At 43.9% G+C, this 17,522-nt stretch overlaps 1 protein-coding gene across 1 annotated transcript in view; it reads left to right on the forward strand.

Annotated features, from left to right (window-relative positions):
- KATNAL2 (katanin catalytic subunit A1 like 2) overlaps window positions 1–17,522 on the forward strand; it is a 67,768-nt gene that overhangs the window by 23,014 nt on the left and 27,232 nt on the right. Inside the window, exons 2-7 of the mRNA XM_010990144.3 lie at window positions 2,057–2,127; window positions 8,273–8,439; window positions 9,779–9,821; window positions 13,793–13,910; window positions 14,995–15,093; window positions 17,245–17,343. Coding sequence (XP_010988446.3) covers window positions 2,057–2,127; window positions 8,273–8,439; window positions 9,779–9,821; window positions 13,793–13,910; window positions 14,995–15,093; window positions 17,245–17,343 — 597 coding nt within the window. The remainder of the gene's footprint in view (window positions 1–2,056; window positions 2,128–8,272; window positions 8,440–9,778; window positions 9,822–13,792; window positions 13,911–14,994; window positions 15,094–17,244; window positions 17,344–17,522) is intronic.

Here is a 17,522-nt window from a genome sequence, read left to right on the forward strand (position 1 = left end):
GGAATTTACTTTGAGAATGGAAACATGAGAATGCCCAGCTTGACAATGGCCAGCACAGTGACTGGAAGAAGCCTGGCACCAAGGAAGTTATATGATTTCAGAATGCCAGAGTTAAAAATAAGATTCTGAAAGATTCTGGGGAAGAAGAGATCCTTTACTTGCAATGGATCAGGAATAAGAATGTTATGTCCTTTCAAACTATCAAATTTAAAGTAGAAAAAAGACATTTTCAGGCGTGTAAATTCTCAACCACCTTTATCCCTACGTACCTTTACTTTAGAGGATGTGTGCTGTTAAATAAACCAGGGACCAGTGAAGGAGAAGACTGCTTTCTAGGGGATCCAATGCAGCAGAGTTTCAAAGGGAAACCCCCAGATGAGCATCCACAGCAACCTGGAGTGGAGAGGGAGGCTGGAGGGCTCAGGGGAGCCGTGGGTCGCGGGAGTGTAACTGATGCGTCATCTGATGTGTTTGATGGTATGGAAAGTGATATGAGGGGCCTTTAGAGGTACATTGGTGTTTGAAAGTTAGCATTAGGTATATAGAAAAGTAACCAGAGTTTTTAAATAAGGCAATTATTCATTCCAGGGGAAATAATGTTGTACAGAAATGGTAAAGTAACCGTAGTATTTTTTGATTCAGCAGTGAATGTATTTACATGGTCATAATAATGTAATCACTGAATACTGCTTATACCTCTAAGAAGAGGAGAGGGTGAGAAATGTGTAAGGCAGCTCAGTTCTCGTCTACCTTAACGAGAAGTGAATAGTGTAATGTCTAATATTCACATATTATGAAACCGTGATTTTGACACATAATACAACACAGATGGCATTATGGTAAGTGAAATAAGCCAGTCACAAAAGGACAAATGCTGTATGAGTCCACTTGTCCAAGGATCCTGGAATAGGCAGCTTACTGAGACAGAAAGTAGAATGGTGGTTGCCAGGGGTTCGGGCGATGGGGTTGGGGAATTACTATTTAATGAATACAGAGTTTTAGTTGGGAAGATAAAAACGTTCTGAAGATGGATGGTAGTGATGGTCGTACAATTTGTACTTAATGCCACTAAACTGTACACTTAATAATGGGTAAAATGGTAAATTTTAAGTTAGGTGTATTTTATCACAGTAAGAAAGCAACTTAAAAAGAAAAACATTATGGTACCATTTGATTTTTAAATAACTATGCATTTAAAATTTTTATTACATTAAGTTTTAGAAAGCTTGGATGAATGCCTGAAAAGTTTTTATGTGTGTCATCAGCGTGTTTGTGGATAGATTTTATGACATAATATGGGCCACTTAGCACTCTTTTTTTGCTTTTATTCAGTTCTTACCAGTGTTCTCCTTAGATAAAGGTAAGTTATTTTCAAATAAGGGAAATGTTATAGAAAGTAAATATTTTATGAACACATTTCCAGGGAATCTGAGGTACCAGATAACGTAATGGAGCACATTAACACTGTGGATAAAAGTACAAATTCATCCAGGTTGAATAAGGACATCATTATGCAGGAATTTCCCCTTCAAGTCCCCTGCTACTCAGTGGGTATTCTATATGCTCGGCTGTGCGGTCCCCCTAAATGGTTTACTGGACCTCATCTCTCTTGTGCAGAGTCTGGGTGGGACTCCGAGTGAATTTAAGACGGAGCAGCAGGTAGGTACCTGTGATGTCAAAGCTTGATTTCTGGCTCACAAGTTTATCTTTATCATCACTTTCCTTTGCGTGGTCCAAATAGACATGTATATTTCTTTCTTTGTGGTTATAAGCAATAACATGCCAATTAGCTTGGCAATAAGAAGTTAACTAGTCAAGTGCAAACAATCCCAACTGAAATCATTGTGCCTTCAGTTTACAATTGAGAAGGCAGCTCCAGAAGATGGTAACAATGGAAAACAACTTTATACATCCTTAGAGACATCAAACTGCCTTCCAGCCTTTAAGTGATGCTTCTTGCTTTTGACAGGTTACATTTACCTTCAAGGGTTTATTGCTCTAAGAGGAGTGTTATATTTCATTGTCATTCCATCTAAATTTTCCTTTTTTTTCACAGTGCGAAATGAGGACAGAAGCACGACGAAAAAATCTTCTTATTTTGATCTTGCATTATTTAACACAAGAAGGGTACGTTACATTACGGATATTTACAGAGATGATTCCTCTCTTTCTCTGACCTCCACTTTTCCAGATACACACTTTTTTTTTAATCGAAGTATAGTCAGTTTACAATGCTGTGTCAATTTCTGGTATACAGCGTAATGTTTCAGTCATACATACACATACGTATATTCATTTTCATATTCTTTTTCATTATAGGGTACTACAAGATATTGAATATAGTTCCCTGTGCTGTACAGAAGGAGCTTGTTTATATTATATATGGTAGTTAGTAATAGATACATGCTTTTAAAAACAATTAATAATTTAATTTTTTAGAGGAGTTTTATATTTCCAAAAAAATTGAGCAGAAAGTACAGAAAGCTCCCATATACCAGCAACTCTCAGCCCTGCCCCATCTCCCGTTACTAAGGTCTTATACTGGTGTGGTATGTTTGTTGCAATTGATGAGCCAATATTGATAAATTATTATTAGCTAAAGTCCTGGTTTGCATCAGGGTTCACACGTGCTGTACAGTCTATGAGTTTTGACAAAAGCATAATGTCATGTCTTCACTACTGTTAGCATCGTACAGAATAGCTTCCCTGCCCTAAAAATCTCTTGTGCTTTACCTGTTCCTGCCCTCGCCCCACCCCAGCAATCTGGACACATATTTTATCGCCTCATTTGCATAGATTTTTTTACATTTTATGCATTTGAAAACTTTTTAAACAAAGCTACCCAATTCATGAGATACTTTCCCTTCCTGGTTCAGACTTGAAGATAGTGTAAGCATTTCAAGTAGGGTTTCCGAGGTCCCAATGCTGGCCAATGTACCCAATGATAAAGTTGTGACTCCTCAGTTTCCCTTCCCTCAATATGAAGGTATTGCGTTTACCTGGACCACCTGTGCTCAGCAATGCCCACTCTATAACTGGCAAGGGGAGGAAAATTGAAAGTATTGGAGGTGGCCACCTACATCATTTAAAAATGTGCAAGTGTAGTGGGGAGGGTACAGCTCAAGTGGTAGAGCATGGGCTTAGCATGCACAAGGTCCTGGGTTCAATCCCCAGTACCTCCTCTAAAAATAAAAACAAACCTAATTACCTCCTCCCTACCAAAATAAAATAATAAATAAATATTTTTTAAAAAATTAAAAAAATAAAAATGTACAAGCACTCACAGTGAAGGCTGCTGATACGCTGCTGTGTTGAGAGGAAGAGAGCCCACTAAGTATCTAAAGGCTACCGTTTGCTTTAGAGTTTCCTTTCTTTTCAATTTTTAGCCAGAAAGAAAATAGTCAGGATTCGGGCTTAGGGCTTAAAACTTTCAAGTTAGAGCAGTGGTTCCTAACCTGGAGAACCCCTGGGAGGACCTCTGGCAATGTCTGGAGACCTTTTGGGCAGCACACGGGCATCTGATGGGTAGAAGCCAGGATGCTGCTAAACAGCCTTCAGTGCATGAAACAGCCCCAAACATCAATCATAGTAGGATGGAGAGACCCTTCCTTAGAGCAGGAGGAATCAGCCAGCAGCTGGCGTTTTCCTGAAAGGCTGAGTGAGCGTCTTTTCCTATGATGAACATAGTAGCTGTCAATGATTCTGGAGATCTACTGTAACTGAAAGTCAGATTTAAGCATCTGGTAACCCTAGTGTCGAGGTAGGAAGGAAGGAGATAAGGAGGGTGGGAGGCAGCGAGGACAGAAGTAAGAGTTTATGATTGTCTCACTGAACTGTGCTGGCAACAACTGTTTTATTTTACTTTTTAAATTTCTTATTTTTTTAAGCTTTTTTTTTGAGGGGGTGGTAATTAAGTTTATTTATTTATCTGTTTTAATGGGGGGGCTGGGGATGGAACCCAGGACCTTGTGCACACACTCTACCACTGAACTATACCCACCCAGCGCAACAGCTGTTTTAAATAAATCCAGCGCCCTCTTGAGGGGGATGACTCTTCTAGAGACCTTGAGGAATTTTTCTTTGAAAATTTAAGGGAAGTAGTTGTTAGGGTCCCCACTTTACATTTGAAGAAATTGAGGTGTAAAGGAGTCAAGGAACTTTCTGGAAGTCTCCTGGCTCTAAGTGGGAGCACTTTCTAGGCCCGTCTCAGCCCCAAAGTCTTCCAGCGTCCCATTCCTCTGCTCCGATGTGGAAGACTTGTCTTTATTTGAGGATCACCTTGGGAAAATCAAAATGCGTGTAGCGCATATTTTTGGAGTTTTTTTTCTTAATGGCTTTTTTAAAGTCAGAAAATGAAATCTCTACAACTGGACTTAAGCATTCTTTTATTACTTAAGTCTTTGAACGATTTGTATTTTTTGTTTTTCTGCCAGAATTTCAGATGCATGCCTTTTGGTGACAGATTATAACACTGCACGTTTGAACAAGCTTTGTTATTGAGTAATGTGACTTATTTTCTCCCCTGGCCTGGCCATGTAAGATCTGCAGTTACAACATGTGGCCTTTCTCATAATACCTTAACATCGCAGTTTTGGAAATGGCCTTTTCCCACTGGTAAATATGATGAACTACCTCATTTTTAACACAAAAACGTTTCTTGGTCCATTTACTTTGAAACACAGGGTTTTATCAGACACTCCTCTTTTTGGTGCTGGGAATTTAAGTTTTATTGAAAAAATGGCTCATTCTTTCCACATCACCACCAGTCTCCGACCAGAGAAATGAGTGCCCCTCCCCTCCCCAGCTGGCCCCCAGCAGGCCAGTCAGGTGATGCCCAACTGCTAAATCTCTGCGTCCACACACAGGTGGAAACAAGAACCAGAGCAGAGCAAAGCTGACTTCGGTCCTCTCTGTGCCTCAGTTTCCCTATATGGGATATGAGAGAGTTCCTGAGATTGACGAGCCTGGCATTCTGCATGTGGGCGGTGGATTGCCCCGCACTGTTCACCATCCATCCGTGGAAAGCAATTCCAAGGGCAGCATAGTGCCGAGTGTCTGCTCTAAGACAAGGGCTGGTGGGTTGGCGCGGTAGGGAGGGCTTCCTGGGGAAGAACACAGACTCAGGAGCCAGCCTGCCTTGGTTCAAACGCCCACTCTACTCTTTGCTAGCCAGTGACCTTGGGCAAGTTACTTACTCTCTTTGTCCCCTGAGTTCCCTTGCTTGTCAAATGGAGTAATGGAAAATAGTGTTTAAGTATCAGTTAGACACTATTATTATGAGGATTAAATATGTGACATGCTTAGAACAGTGCCTGCCACAAAGTAAGCATATATGAGTGCTTGCTGTTTTCACTATGGAGGGGGTAGGATTTGGTTGTTCTTTTCATACCTAACCTGGTTCAGCTAAGGACTTAAAGCAGCTGGAATGTGGGTTTGGCCCATTTTACTTTATCTACTGATAAAATCTCAGCTCCATTCAAAAAATCCTGAGCTAAATTACTTCAGGGAAGTGTTTTTGAAGTGTGTGGAACACTGGAACAATCAATCGTTCTGCAGAGTGTCAACTGACGTTACTTTAAAAGAGCTTTATGGTCAAGTAAGCTTGGCAAACATCGGGTTAAACTGAGTTAAGCAGGTTTCCTCACTTCAGGACTTCTCAGATCATCGATTTACTAATGTGCAATGGGAGTATATGTCCTTAAGTCACAGGAGTCAGGGTTTTGCAAGCCAGTTTGGCCGAAGAAAACCTTTTTTTCACCCTCAGGCCATCTTCAGAGACTAGTTTTCCATGGAACACTTTGAGAAATGCTGCCTTCACAGATTAACTGACCTTTGTAAAACCTGAACTCTGCTTACAAGACCCGAACACTGTGAACATTGTATTAATAGACGCTCAATAACTGTTGCTTGAATAGGCTGTGAGGAACTCACTAGCATGTAGATGGGTAGAATAATTAGAGAACAAGACACAGTCCATTACACAGGTAATTCCTGATTTTATTGTAATGTATTGTGTATTCCAGAAACTGTATCAGAAAGGAGAATTGTCAAAACAAAAAGACAAAGAAAAATCACAAAGCTATCCCCTTCTCCTCTTATGGCCTCAGGAGTCTACTGTGTATTTACAAAGCATGCACTTCCCCTTTCAGCCACGAGATGGCCTCTTACACATCAAATCAATGACAATTCTACTAGAGTTGATCATTTTCCTGAGACCTGCTGGGAAAGGGACTTGTGAGTGGATTATTTCAAGATGAAAAGTCAACTCTAGGTATTTTTAAGGGCATATCACTGTCAGAAAAATAGACCTTCCTTTAATGAAAAACTGAGAATTCAGTGAAGAGGATCGATTACTGTGGACTGGAATAAACCAAGAGAAGGCTTTGTAGGGAAGGTGACGTGAGCTGTTCTCGAAAGACGTGTAGAATATGGATAGACAGAAGTGATGGACAGATGTGAGGACATTCAAGGCAGGGGCACCAAGAAAGAAGGGGCAGAGTGTAAGTGGAACAGTCAGGTACACAGAAGGACCAGAGTCCAAATGTGCGAGGGTGAATGGGTGAGATCAGACAGTGGAAGTTCATGCATGTGGGTTCTTCTAGTTCCGCACATGCATCTCATTTGGCTTGAGTGCCTGTCAACAGCCTCCCATCTCTCCTACCGTGTCTTTCTCATAACTGCTCATGCCTCTTCCTGCAGTCCTGTCCTGTCGTCTTACTAAGTTCAGACCTCATTCAAGCTCAGACAGTGGAACAGAAACACACAGAAATGGTTTTGTTTCCCTGGTCGGTCAGTTAGGAAATACGGCAGCTGCCATCATCTATCTTTTACAGTTTTATTTAAGTCAGAATTCTATGATCCTGGAAAAAGTTCAGAATATAAAGTGATGGCAGGAAAGCAATCTTCATATACAAGCAATCTGTACTGTATGTTCCCGTCTTCCTTTTCTTTTTATTTTTAACAAGTTCATACAAGTAAGTATATGGTATTTAGTCATTAAAAATGTTTTGAAAGAGGGAAAAGGTTAACAGTCATTATCTGAGTGATGGGATTTCTTCTGACTTTTTATTTTCTAGTTTTAGTCTTTGGACTTATCTGTATTTTCTATTTTCTATTACTTAGTTTATCTTAAATGAACATGTATTACATCATACTAAACAAAATTTTTTAATAAAAATGGATTCTGTTTTTCTCTCTGTAAAATGAGGATTAAGACATAGAGCAGAAGCCTAGTGAGCCATTCTTAAGTATAGAAGCTGACTGACAATTGATGTTTGCAAATTCTTTAAAATTAGCCAAATCATTGGAAATAATTATGGCAAACTCTTTGAAGAAAGTTCAGTCTTCTAACTGATCTGAATCTGGGGCAGGGAAGAAAGCATAATAAAAAAGAAAGCTTTCTCCCCTACCTTCCTAGATTCAAAATCAAACAGAAAAAACTCCAGCTGCAGGGAGAATTCTTAATCTGAAGTTTTTGGATAAGCGCCTGCAATTGTATGCTAATTTGTGCATATCGGCACATTTTTCAGGAGAGAGTTTTTGGTTTTAAAAGAAGTTAAGAACTCAGATTGAAACCTGGGGAGTTTTTCCACTTTCAGAGGATTGTGAGAAAGGAGCTTGCTTTTACTGCTAAGACCACTTGAGTCAGACAGCCTTAGGATGGAGCAGGGTAAAAGTGAGCCAAGAATCCATGGTGAAGACACTTCTTACATACAGAGGTACCTGCTAGTGTAGTCTGCGAGTGATGAAGAAATGACCAGAAATAATACATCCAAGTAGATGACGTCTTCCACTGCAGATCCTCGGTGATGGCGATCTGCGTTGTTTTGGAATTCCCTTCAGAGCTCATGATGTTTTCTTTTGAATTGCCTCAGTGATGGGCAAATCTTGCCTGTTGGGGTTGAATTTGGGTTTTCTCAATTGCCAAGTGTTACCTGAAGTGAATACTGGTAGAGAAAGAAGTGATCAACTTGGGCAAATAACCATTTTGTCGAAAAAGAAATGAGTGTGAATCACAAGACATTTTCTTAGTTGACTCATGTATTTGACTTGTAAGTCCTTCCAAAATGTTTCGAAAGATAATATTTGGTTATACTTAACATACATGAGGCTCCTTATTCTGTAGGCAAAACTCATACATTGTAGTTTTCATCTTACATGCTATTTAATGTAAGCTTACTATTTGTATTGGGTCTCTTTGGACTTCTAATGCCTTTCTTTTGTTTACCTAGAGTTAATTTTTTTGTTTTTTTTCCTTCTGTGAAATGGCCAGATACATTGATGCAGCCAATGCTTTGGAGCAAGAAACGAAACTTGGGCTACGACGCTTTGAAGTTTGTGACAACGTTGATCTTGAAACTATCTTGATGGAATACGAGAGCTATTATTTTGTAAAATTTCAGAAATACCCCAAAATTGTCAAAAAGGCATCAGACACAGGTACATGGCTATTTTCCGGAAATAAGGCTTTATCTCATCTTTAATTTTGTGTTTTTCCCTCATTTTATTCCCAGATAGATGATAACCCTTAGCCGGCACTGAAGGAATAGACCAGAAGGACTGGGTGGCCGCTCTTAGATCCAGTGCAGAAAATTTAAACACGATTGTCTGGACATTGACATCCTTTTAGTCATGTTGGCATTTGTTTGAGGAATATTTTGGGTCAATGAAAGCAAAACCCCAGTGTATCACAGGTACTTTTTAGAAGATCAACATTACTGTTTCTTGAGAGGTGAAAAGAGCTGTTGGAAGACAATAAATGACAGAAGACTTGTTTCTTGTTAGGAAGACCTATTATCTATCTTGAAAATAACATGAAAATGAGTATTGGTGAGGCTAATAGCTCATGTATAGATAATGAAATGCTTTTGAAAGCCATCAATCCAGATACTGATCAATATAATGCAAAGACCCAGTATAGGTTAGCAGTCAGGGAGGCTGGCTGGAGGAAAGATCTAAAGTTAGGGCCCTCTTTTGTAGTGACATTGACTTAGAAGTCTGTAAGTGGGGGAAGTAATTATAAACCAAGGGAGATCATTGTCCTGTTTACAAGGCACTTGTTAAGCCACAGACTTTAACATTTCATGTGGGGACCAGGAAACCAAGAGAAACATCAATTAAAAATAGCCAGGGCCGAATCTCTGAGCTGGAAGGGGTCCGAGAGAGAGGTGTTTTATCTGAGCTCCCTTCCAGTGCCGGGTTCAAAGCTCCACATCGTTGGCTGGTTGTTGGATCGGGGTTTTGGCAGAAAAAAACACTGACTCCTAACCCCTGGGCCACCAGGACTGGTATTGACATGATCTGATTTCCAGAATGCTAGTTCTAGCTTGGAACCACATTCTCCTGGGATGCTGGACGCAATGTCTTTCTTTTAAGGTAAACCGGCAACTGATAAGTGTTCCCTGCCAGACTCATGCAATCATCCTGGTGTCCCAAGGACCACAGAAAAATGGTGTCAATTTCATGAAAACTTAATGAAATGGAAACTATAAAGCTAGCCCACATTGGAGGTGCCACCGAGTTTGTGGTCTCCAACACGTTTAATATCTGACGCCTTCGGGGTCTTTGTGTGGAAATGCTTAGGGAACACGGGCTTCTTTCCCTTCGCTGGTAATTCCACTCCTCTCTAGGTGAGAACAGAATCTTAGAATTTCTGGATTCTAAAAGGCTATAGCACGGATTTTAAGAACAATGGCAAAAGACAAATATACCTGAAAAAAATCACTTTCTCTTACAAATTTAATCTTTCCTTTTCTTCCCAATATCTGTTTTGCCACAGCAGAAAATAATTTACCACAAAGAAGTGGAGGGAAGACCAGAAGGTAAAGTCAATGGTAATTCATCTTGACCAACTCAACTCTAGGAGTTTGTGAGATCCATTTCCAGAAGATTCTCCAGTGCGGCTCCATGTCTGCCCACCAGCTATACCAGCCTGTGGCCATGTGACCACGGGTTCCCCTCATGTTACAGATATCCAGGACCTGGGCCAATGGCTGTCACCTCTCTGGTTTTACCACACTTATTTGCATCCCCGATGCTCTGTCTTTCTAGACTGGGTGGTGCGAAAAGTATGGATCTCAGAGATTAAAAGACCCAGGTTCAATTCCCGGCTCTGCTACTTACAAGTTTAGAGCAAGAGACACATGGTGTGTTCCCGGCACCTAGTAAGCACCCAAGAAATATTATTTCCCCTCTTCAGATCGTACCTGTCATTACCTTGTGCACTCCCAGATCACCTGTCCTGACTGTCCGAGGGAACGCGAGTCTGTCTTTTCCTCTCTTTTTTCTTACACTCACCTTCTATTTCTTTCTCCAGCTTCTCAAATCCAAATCTTATTTGGGATTTGTGGGCATCTGACTGGAGCCCCTCCGTCTCTTGACTGTTCTGAGTTGACACAGTCTCCCCCACTCTTATCTCAGTGTCCATCCCGTTCCCCTCTTCCCACTCTGACCACACCCCTGTCGTCAGCGCCTGTTCAGAGATGCCCAGGACGGCACAGCTCTGACATCAAGGCCTGTGAGTTTTTGCTGTTACAATAAAGCCAGGAGGGGAGGTTATAGCACAGTGGTAGAGCGTGTGCTTAGCACTTTAAAAATAAATAAATAAGCCTAATTACTGTCCCCCCTCAAAAAACAGCTAATAAAGCCCAGACCTCAGGGAAAGGGGGATGTGGGGTTCCGGGAGGGGCCCCACAACCATTCTGGCAGTGAACAAAATTTTTAAAAATCTTAGAATGCAATTGAAAGAAGAAAACTTTGATTGTGATGGAAGCAGCTCCTTAGACCCTCAAGAGGTGTCGTGAATCCCGGGAGCCCCACTGGGCTCCCTGCTCTGCGACTCCAGCCCCGGGCCTGTAGCCTAAGAAGGAAGGGATGGAGACACCTTACCTCTTACACGAGCCACGAGGTTTGGCATCACTCATAGAAGCGTCGTGGGGCCCGGCCTGTTTTGTGATAGTACCCCCAGTGACACTCGGCCTTAGGCTGCCTTCGCTTTGTGCTGTTCTTGAGGAACTGTTCCATCTTTTTGACCAAAGCATTACTCTTTTATTTATAGTTTCCGTAAAGCTAGTCAAACTCCAGTAATAAATGAGAACTACTTGTGAATACTAACAGTGAGGAGCATCTTAAGAGGCCAGCTTTGGAGCGCATTTGGATTCTGCTTGCTTTTCAGGCACACGTTGATGCCCGGAGCTTCGTCAGCATTCCTTCCCCAGCAGAACATTCTGTGAACAAATGGAGCAATTTGCTGCCCTTTGGGGCTGGGGCTGGGGGCTCAGGACAGCTCGGGGCTTCTCCAGCCCGTCTCCGGCTAGCTGTTTGTACGCGGCCACGTCGAGGTTGGTTAGCAAGTGGTTGGAGTCAGGAAGGGTAACTAGGAAAGCGGTGGATGGTGTTTGCTTCTAATTTTATACTCAGAGATAATTATTGAAGTGAGAGGTTGGGTCGTGAGACTGGCTATTAGCAAATGAAAGGGCTTTTCTCTAATTCTTGCATCTCACACCAGAGAGCAAGCTCCCGCTCTACAGATTTGCAGATGACCCAAAGGAGGAGAAGTCATCCGGTGTGATGGATGACAGAATCAGGACACCAAAAGATCTTGACAATTTGGGAGACGGGTCCAAAATAACAAGATGAAATTTAATGAAATAAGATTTAAGCTCCAACCAAAGATCACAACAGAGAGCTCTGTCATAACAAAATCCAAGACCTGGAAGTCTGAGTTAACAGCAGACGCAGAGTGAGTCGACAGTGTGATGTGATTGCTACTGTGGTCTTGGGCTTCATCAATAGGAGTACAGTGTCCAAAAAGTAGGAGGTGACTCTGTTCTGGTCGGATGACAGTGGACAAAGAGAAGATGACCGGGATGAGGAAGCATCTGGGCGCCAGGTAACCTTAGGGTTGCTTGGAGCAACTGTTTAGCTTGAAGAGCAGAAGGTTGTGTTGGGGCGAGGGTGGGCGTGGCCTACAGCAGCACAGCCGTGGTCCTCACTCTCTAAAGGAGCATTGGGCCTGCTTTGCAGAATTCTGCAGGGCACTCCAAGGACTGGTGACTAAAGTTAAAGCCGGGTGAGTTTGGTGTCGTATTTGGAAGGATTTCACAGCTCATAGAGCTGACTGGAAATGAACTGAATTGCTTTGCACGTTAGTGCACTTGCCTTTGGTCACGTTGAAGTAAGTCTGTGAGTCAGTTACCTCCAGGGGGAAATCAACGTGGGAGAATAGACTCCTAGCTCCTTGCCAGCTTCGCAAAGATCTCCTTACTTCATTTAAATCAATGCTTCGAAGCTGTTTATAAGGGTTTGTGCTTGTGAAATGCTTGGTACTCGTTTCATAGATATTTCATTTCTGTACCAGCAAAAGCCCTGAGGGACGGACCTTCTTCTTCTTAGTTTACAGATGAAAAACAGATGCCTTGAGACACCACCAGGTGCCTGCCTTTTATGACACCCACCCCAGTGTGCCCAACGCTTGGGTCACCACGGGCGGACGTGGGTGGTGGTATTGGCGTGGTGGGATTGCTGGCCAAGTAACTATGCATTTATATCAGACACAAACAACTTTGTCTTTCCCACGAAGAAATGGAGTTGAAATAGCAGCTCTGTGAGACCGCTTAGAACACGGGGAGAAATTCTTTCAGCAAACATCCTATAAATGCATTGCATGTGAAGGACCAGAGAACCAAACAGCTCCTCTTGGGGAAGCTCAGGTTCTGTCCCCCGCACATGTCTGCCTCTTTCTGGATGTCATCTCCTATCTAAGAATATTCCAATACTGAAAAAACGAACAACAACGACAAAAAACCCCCCAAAAAACAAATTCCAATACTAAATCTCATACGGACTTATGAGGATGTAGTGAACAGATTTATTTTACCTTTGAATTGATGTATGACACAAATACAGTCAAATGTATATATGTTCTTTTTTGGGGGAGGAGGTAGTTAGGTTTATTTGTTTATTATTATTTTTTCAATGGAGGTACTGGGGACTGACCCCAGGACCTTGTGCATGCTAGGCATGCGCTCTGCCACTGAGCTCTAACCTCCCTTCAGTATGTACCCTTGTAATCACCACATGTCCAGCCGCTCAGCAGGCCCCCTTCCAGTCAGTACTCCCCATCTCCACCGGAGTTGGCTATTCTGACTTCTAGCCCCATCAATTCATTTTGCCTTAAGTGAACAACATTTGGTGAAAACTTGTTCAGCAAATGTGAATGATCTGTGACAACAGAGATGAGGTAAGTTTTGTTTTCCTTCCACGAGCCCCCTCTGATGGTTCTTATACACGGCCCGAGAGGTACTTTAAGTGGGCAGGGTACACCCAAGCAGACCAGATTAAAACGACAGACAAATCCCTCGGTTTCCTAATGTTTCTTCATTTGAGCCAGAGGACTCCTTTGTCTCCTGCACCTTTCCCCTGGCCTGAGTGCTAGTCTTTAAGGAAGGTGGGGAGAAACATTGGCAGAATTCTTATAAGGCAGTGTGTTCTGGGGACATAAAGCTATCTGCAGAGGCCAGGTGGTGTGAAGGGAAATGAAGAGAGGGAGCTGGGGGGCCTCCAGGAGGAGGTGAAGCCTCTAGCCCAGTCTTGGAGGAACCCAGAGGGTAGACTGATGAGGGCCGGGCCCAGGATGGGCAGGGTGGGAGGACAGTGCAGATGGTTTTGCACCTGTAAATCTTCTCAGAACTCTCTTGAAGCATGTTACCCAAGGTGATTAGCTACTCAATTATTAAATTTATTTACATATTGTTAGAATTATTTCCTCCAAGGTCTTTGTTCCCTCCCCCAGGGTGATGAGTGACAGTTGTCAAAATCTTCCCAAGATCAACCAGCAGAGGCCACGGTCCAAAACCACAGTGGGGAAGACAGGCGACGCCAGACCCCTCCCCAAGGAGCACCCTAACCAGGTCGGGATGGCTTTGCTTGGCGTTGGTAAAATTGCACGTGGCTAAGAAGCAACCCCAAGAAAAACGTCACATTTATTTGTTTATTGAGGACAATTTGATTGTGTTAGATTGTAGATTTTTATCCAGCACACTGGGTTCAAGTGACAGGCAGATCCCCGGGCTTCCGAATGTTCCTTCCACTGGGCAGGAGGATTCCTTCCTCCCCACAGGCTTGCTCCTGGTCTGAGTGCTGGGTGACAGGCCTTGAGGGCTGAGTCCTAGGCCCCATCAGAGCAGGAGGGCCAGCTTGCTGCACAACTCAATCCTCCTGCCTGAGGGAACTGTGGGCGCCAGGCCTTCCTGTCCCAAAGCTCGTCCCCAGGTTCCTAAGTGTAGCCAGGGGTGGTGTGGCTGGGCTCAGAGTCTCCTGTTGGGTTTCTGCAAGGCCTACATGGTTGGTCCCCACTCCAGACCTCCACATGGGACTCCCTGTGCGAGGAGATGGGCAGCAGGAGGAGAGAGCCCAGCAGGTGCGTGCAATCCCTGCCGAGAACCTGCAGCTTTAGGGCAAAACATACCAGCTTTCACAGGAAAGAGAACCAACGGGAATGGCGGAGAGGGCCGGGGAGAAGGGGCGTCAGAGTGCCCGGTGGGACAGACAGACAGCATCGCAAAGTCAGAAGGAATCTCGCCTTTGAGGAGGCTGTGTGCTTCTGAGTGTTGCAGACCGACTCGGGTGGAAGGGAGGGGAAGCGGGCAGGGAGGCTGAATCGCACGGGAGGCTGGTTGACTGTTGACTCTGCTGTGTCTCCAAACTCAGCCACCCTGACCGCAGGAGAACTGACAAGCCAGTGAGTGGCAAAGGGTTGAGGCCCAACAGTTTCCTCCACTGGCTGTTCTGCTCGGAGCCCGTGGCTTCCTAGGGCGGTTCCTCTCAGTGGCACCGGCAGTTTATTCATCTTGTTGGATCTGCCCAGAAGTGATGGAACCACACATGGAGTTCCCTGTTTACAGAACAATCTGGGAAGATGGGACGGGCAGCTACAACCAGCATCTCTGAGTTGCTGGCCACAGCTGACTTCTCACCGTCTTCCTCTTTCTTCAGCAGCTTGTCAATCACACTTACGTGGGAAGTGCTGACTTTGGCTTAAGCGTATCAGGACTCAGCAAAGCCAGCAGAGAAGAAAACTCGCGCCCGCAAAAAGTAAGTGGAACTCGTGAGCCTTACACTGAATGGGGAAATTCCTTTTTCTTTTCGAAAACGAACATTTTTAAATGTTATTTTTGACACACGGGAAAGTTAATATGTGATGATCAAAGGTTAGTTGCGAGGTGAACTGGGAAGAGTGCTGGCTGAGGATGAGAACCCTGGGGCTAGTCTGGATCTTGCTTCTGGATAGATGGAGTTTTTTTTGTTGTTGTTTTTGAATGAATGGCCGCATCTCTAAGGGGCTCAGTGTCCCATTTGTAAATTGCAGGGTTTGGCTGGGGAGAGATGGCTTCTAATGCTCCTTTTGGCTTAAAAATCCTGTGATGACAATGATAACCTGTTCTGCATTATTTAAGGAGCTGTGACCTCATACTCTTTCTCTCCTGCCCTGAGAGTGGTAATGGATCAGTGGTGTGCCATCCTCCTTGGAGACTTGGCTCCAGCCTTGAATGTAATTTAATGTGAACCATGAAACCTCAGCTGAACATACGTCGTACCTTCAATAGTTATTTCTCCCCCTTTCCTAATGAATCTCATTTCCTAATTTCGTAAATAAGAGTCTCTCAAACAGAAAAGACCCATATTGGGTGGTTGTAGGACAAAGGTGGGTAAAAACATGTCATGTGGAGATAAAAAGCAACATCGACACCAGTTTGTGTCTCTTGATTGTAAGTTCAATGGTTGGATTTCTGTAAGTCATCCGTCTCTCTTCCATCACACGGGACTGCTGACTTAGCTCTGGCCAGCAAGCCTCAGGCAAACTGAACTCTCGTGTTAAGGGCACTGGGAGTGTCTCCCTGGAGGTCAAAGGGAGCCGCTTCATTGGCCTGAGCTGGCTCCTCTCGGGGGTGATCACTGGAGGTGGCACAGTTGAATCAGCACCTCCCATGGAGAAGTCCTTCCCTGCTCGCCGTCACCTACTTTTGTCCTGTTTTGCTGGTCACGTGTGTGCCCAGCCGTGTTGGGGCATCAGTTGCTGGCATGAACATCTCACACTGATGTGAATGGATCTTCCTGATCAGGTCAAGGAAGGGGCTGTTTAACCCAGCACTTAACCTTTGAAAGAGTCTGGCTATAAATCCTCTTTGCAGCAGAAATGTCCTCAGGGTATAATGTGGCAGAGTTTTCTCCCTAATGTTTCATAAGCTGAATGAGGGTGTCTGATCAGGGGCCCATCTCCAGGATGGGTCTCTAGTCGCCATCTCGGAGCCCCTGGCTTCATGATTCTCAAGTCCCCCTGAAAATTTAGTAGCTGTATTGTTCTTAAAGGCACATGCTTTGGAGTCAGGCTGGCCAGGTTCAAACCCCCGGGTCAGGCCTTCCTGGCTGTGAACCTTGGGTGAGTTGTTCAGTCTCTCCAAGCCTCACTTCTCTCACTTGTGAAATGGAAATAACCATGGTGCCCACGTTCAGTGTCATAATGAACAGAGAGCATTAGTACAGTGGGGCACGCCCAGCGCATAATAAACACTCAATAAATGTTGGCTTCTGCTATTGTTATTTTTTACACGCATCCTTGCTTGTTCCTTCTGCCTCTAGGGGAGACAGGTGGCATCGGACGGAGTATGGGTATGGGAGACAGATATCTGGGTTTCAATCCTGGTCTTAATTCACTTGTTAGCTGTGTGGCCCTGGGCAGGTCACTTAACTTTTCTGGCCTAACCTTCACATCTTTGAAACTAGGATGGCACTCCCGATGAGCAGAAGTGTCTGAAGAATTGGAAATAATCCTCACGAGGTCCCTCGCACGTCTGCTTTGTGCCAGGCACTCTAGTGGGTGGTGGGTGTACGGTATAATCAGTAAATAGGAACTGTCATCCTTCTTCTGCCAGTGAGTTCTTCCCGTGTGAAACATTGTAAAGGACGAGACAGTATGGGGAACAGATGGTGTGTCAGGGGCTGAAAAATGCTGGGGGGTTTTTATTCAGACCCACGTCATTCTGAAGAATTTATTTACAATTGTATTTCTTTCCTAGAGTGCCCTGGCTTGAGGAAATCGTCTTGTTCATTATTAGCACAGAGTTAAGTTCCCTTCAAGTTCGCCCTTCTTCCCGAGGTCCATGCATGTGTCTTGCTTTAAGGAAGCTGAGCCATTAAGGATCGTCTCCTGTTTTAATGGTGTAAAGAACCCTTACTCCCTTTCAGGGCCAAATCATTGACTTCCGAGGGCTGCTCACAGATGCCATCAAAGGAGCCACCAACGAACTCGGCTTGAACAGCTTCAACTGCAACCCAGACCCCTCAGTAAGTGGCGTGTGACATTCCCCTTGCAAACTGCCAAAATCCAGACGAACTTTAGGAATAGAATCTTGAGTCCCGAGAAACCTTGAGATCAAGTCAAAGGTCATAGCAACCTGCCAGGGTTTGTGTCACAGAGATCCATGCCCTGTTTTTCTTCCTAAGTGATGGAGCCGTATTGTAAT

This window comes from Camelus dromedarius, chromosome 28 (genome assembly GCF_036321535.1).
Source record: "Camelus dromedarius isolate mCamDro1 chromosome 28, mCamDro1.pat, whole genome shotgun sequence".
NCBI lineage: Eukaryota > Metazoa > Chordata > Mammalia > Artiodactyla > Camelidae > Camelus > Camelus dromedarius.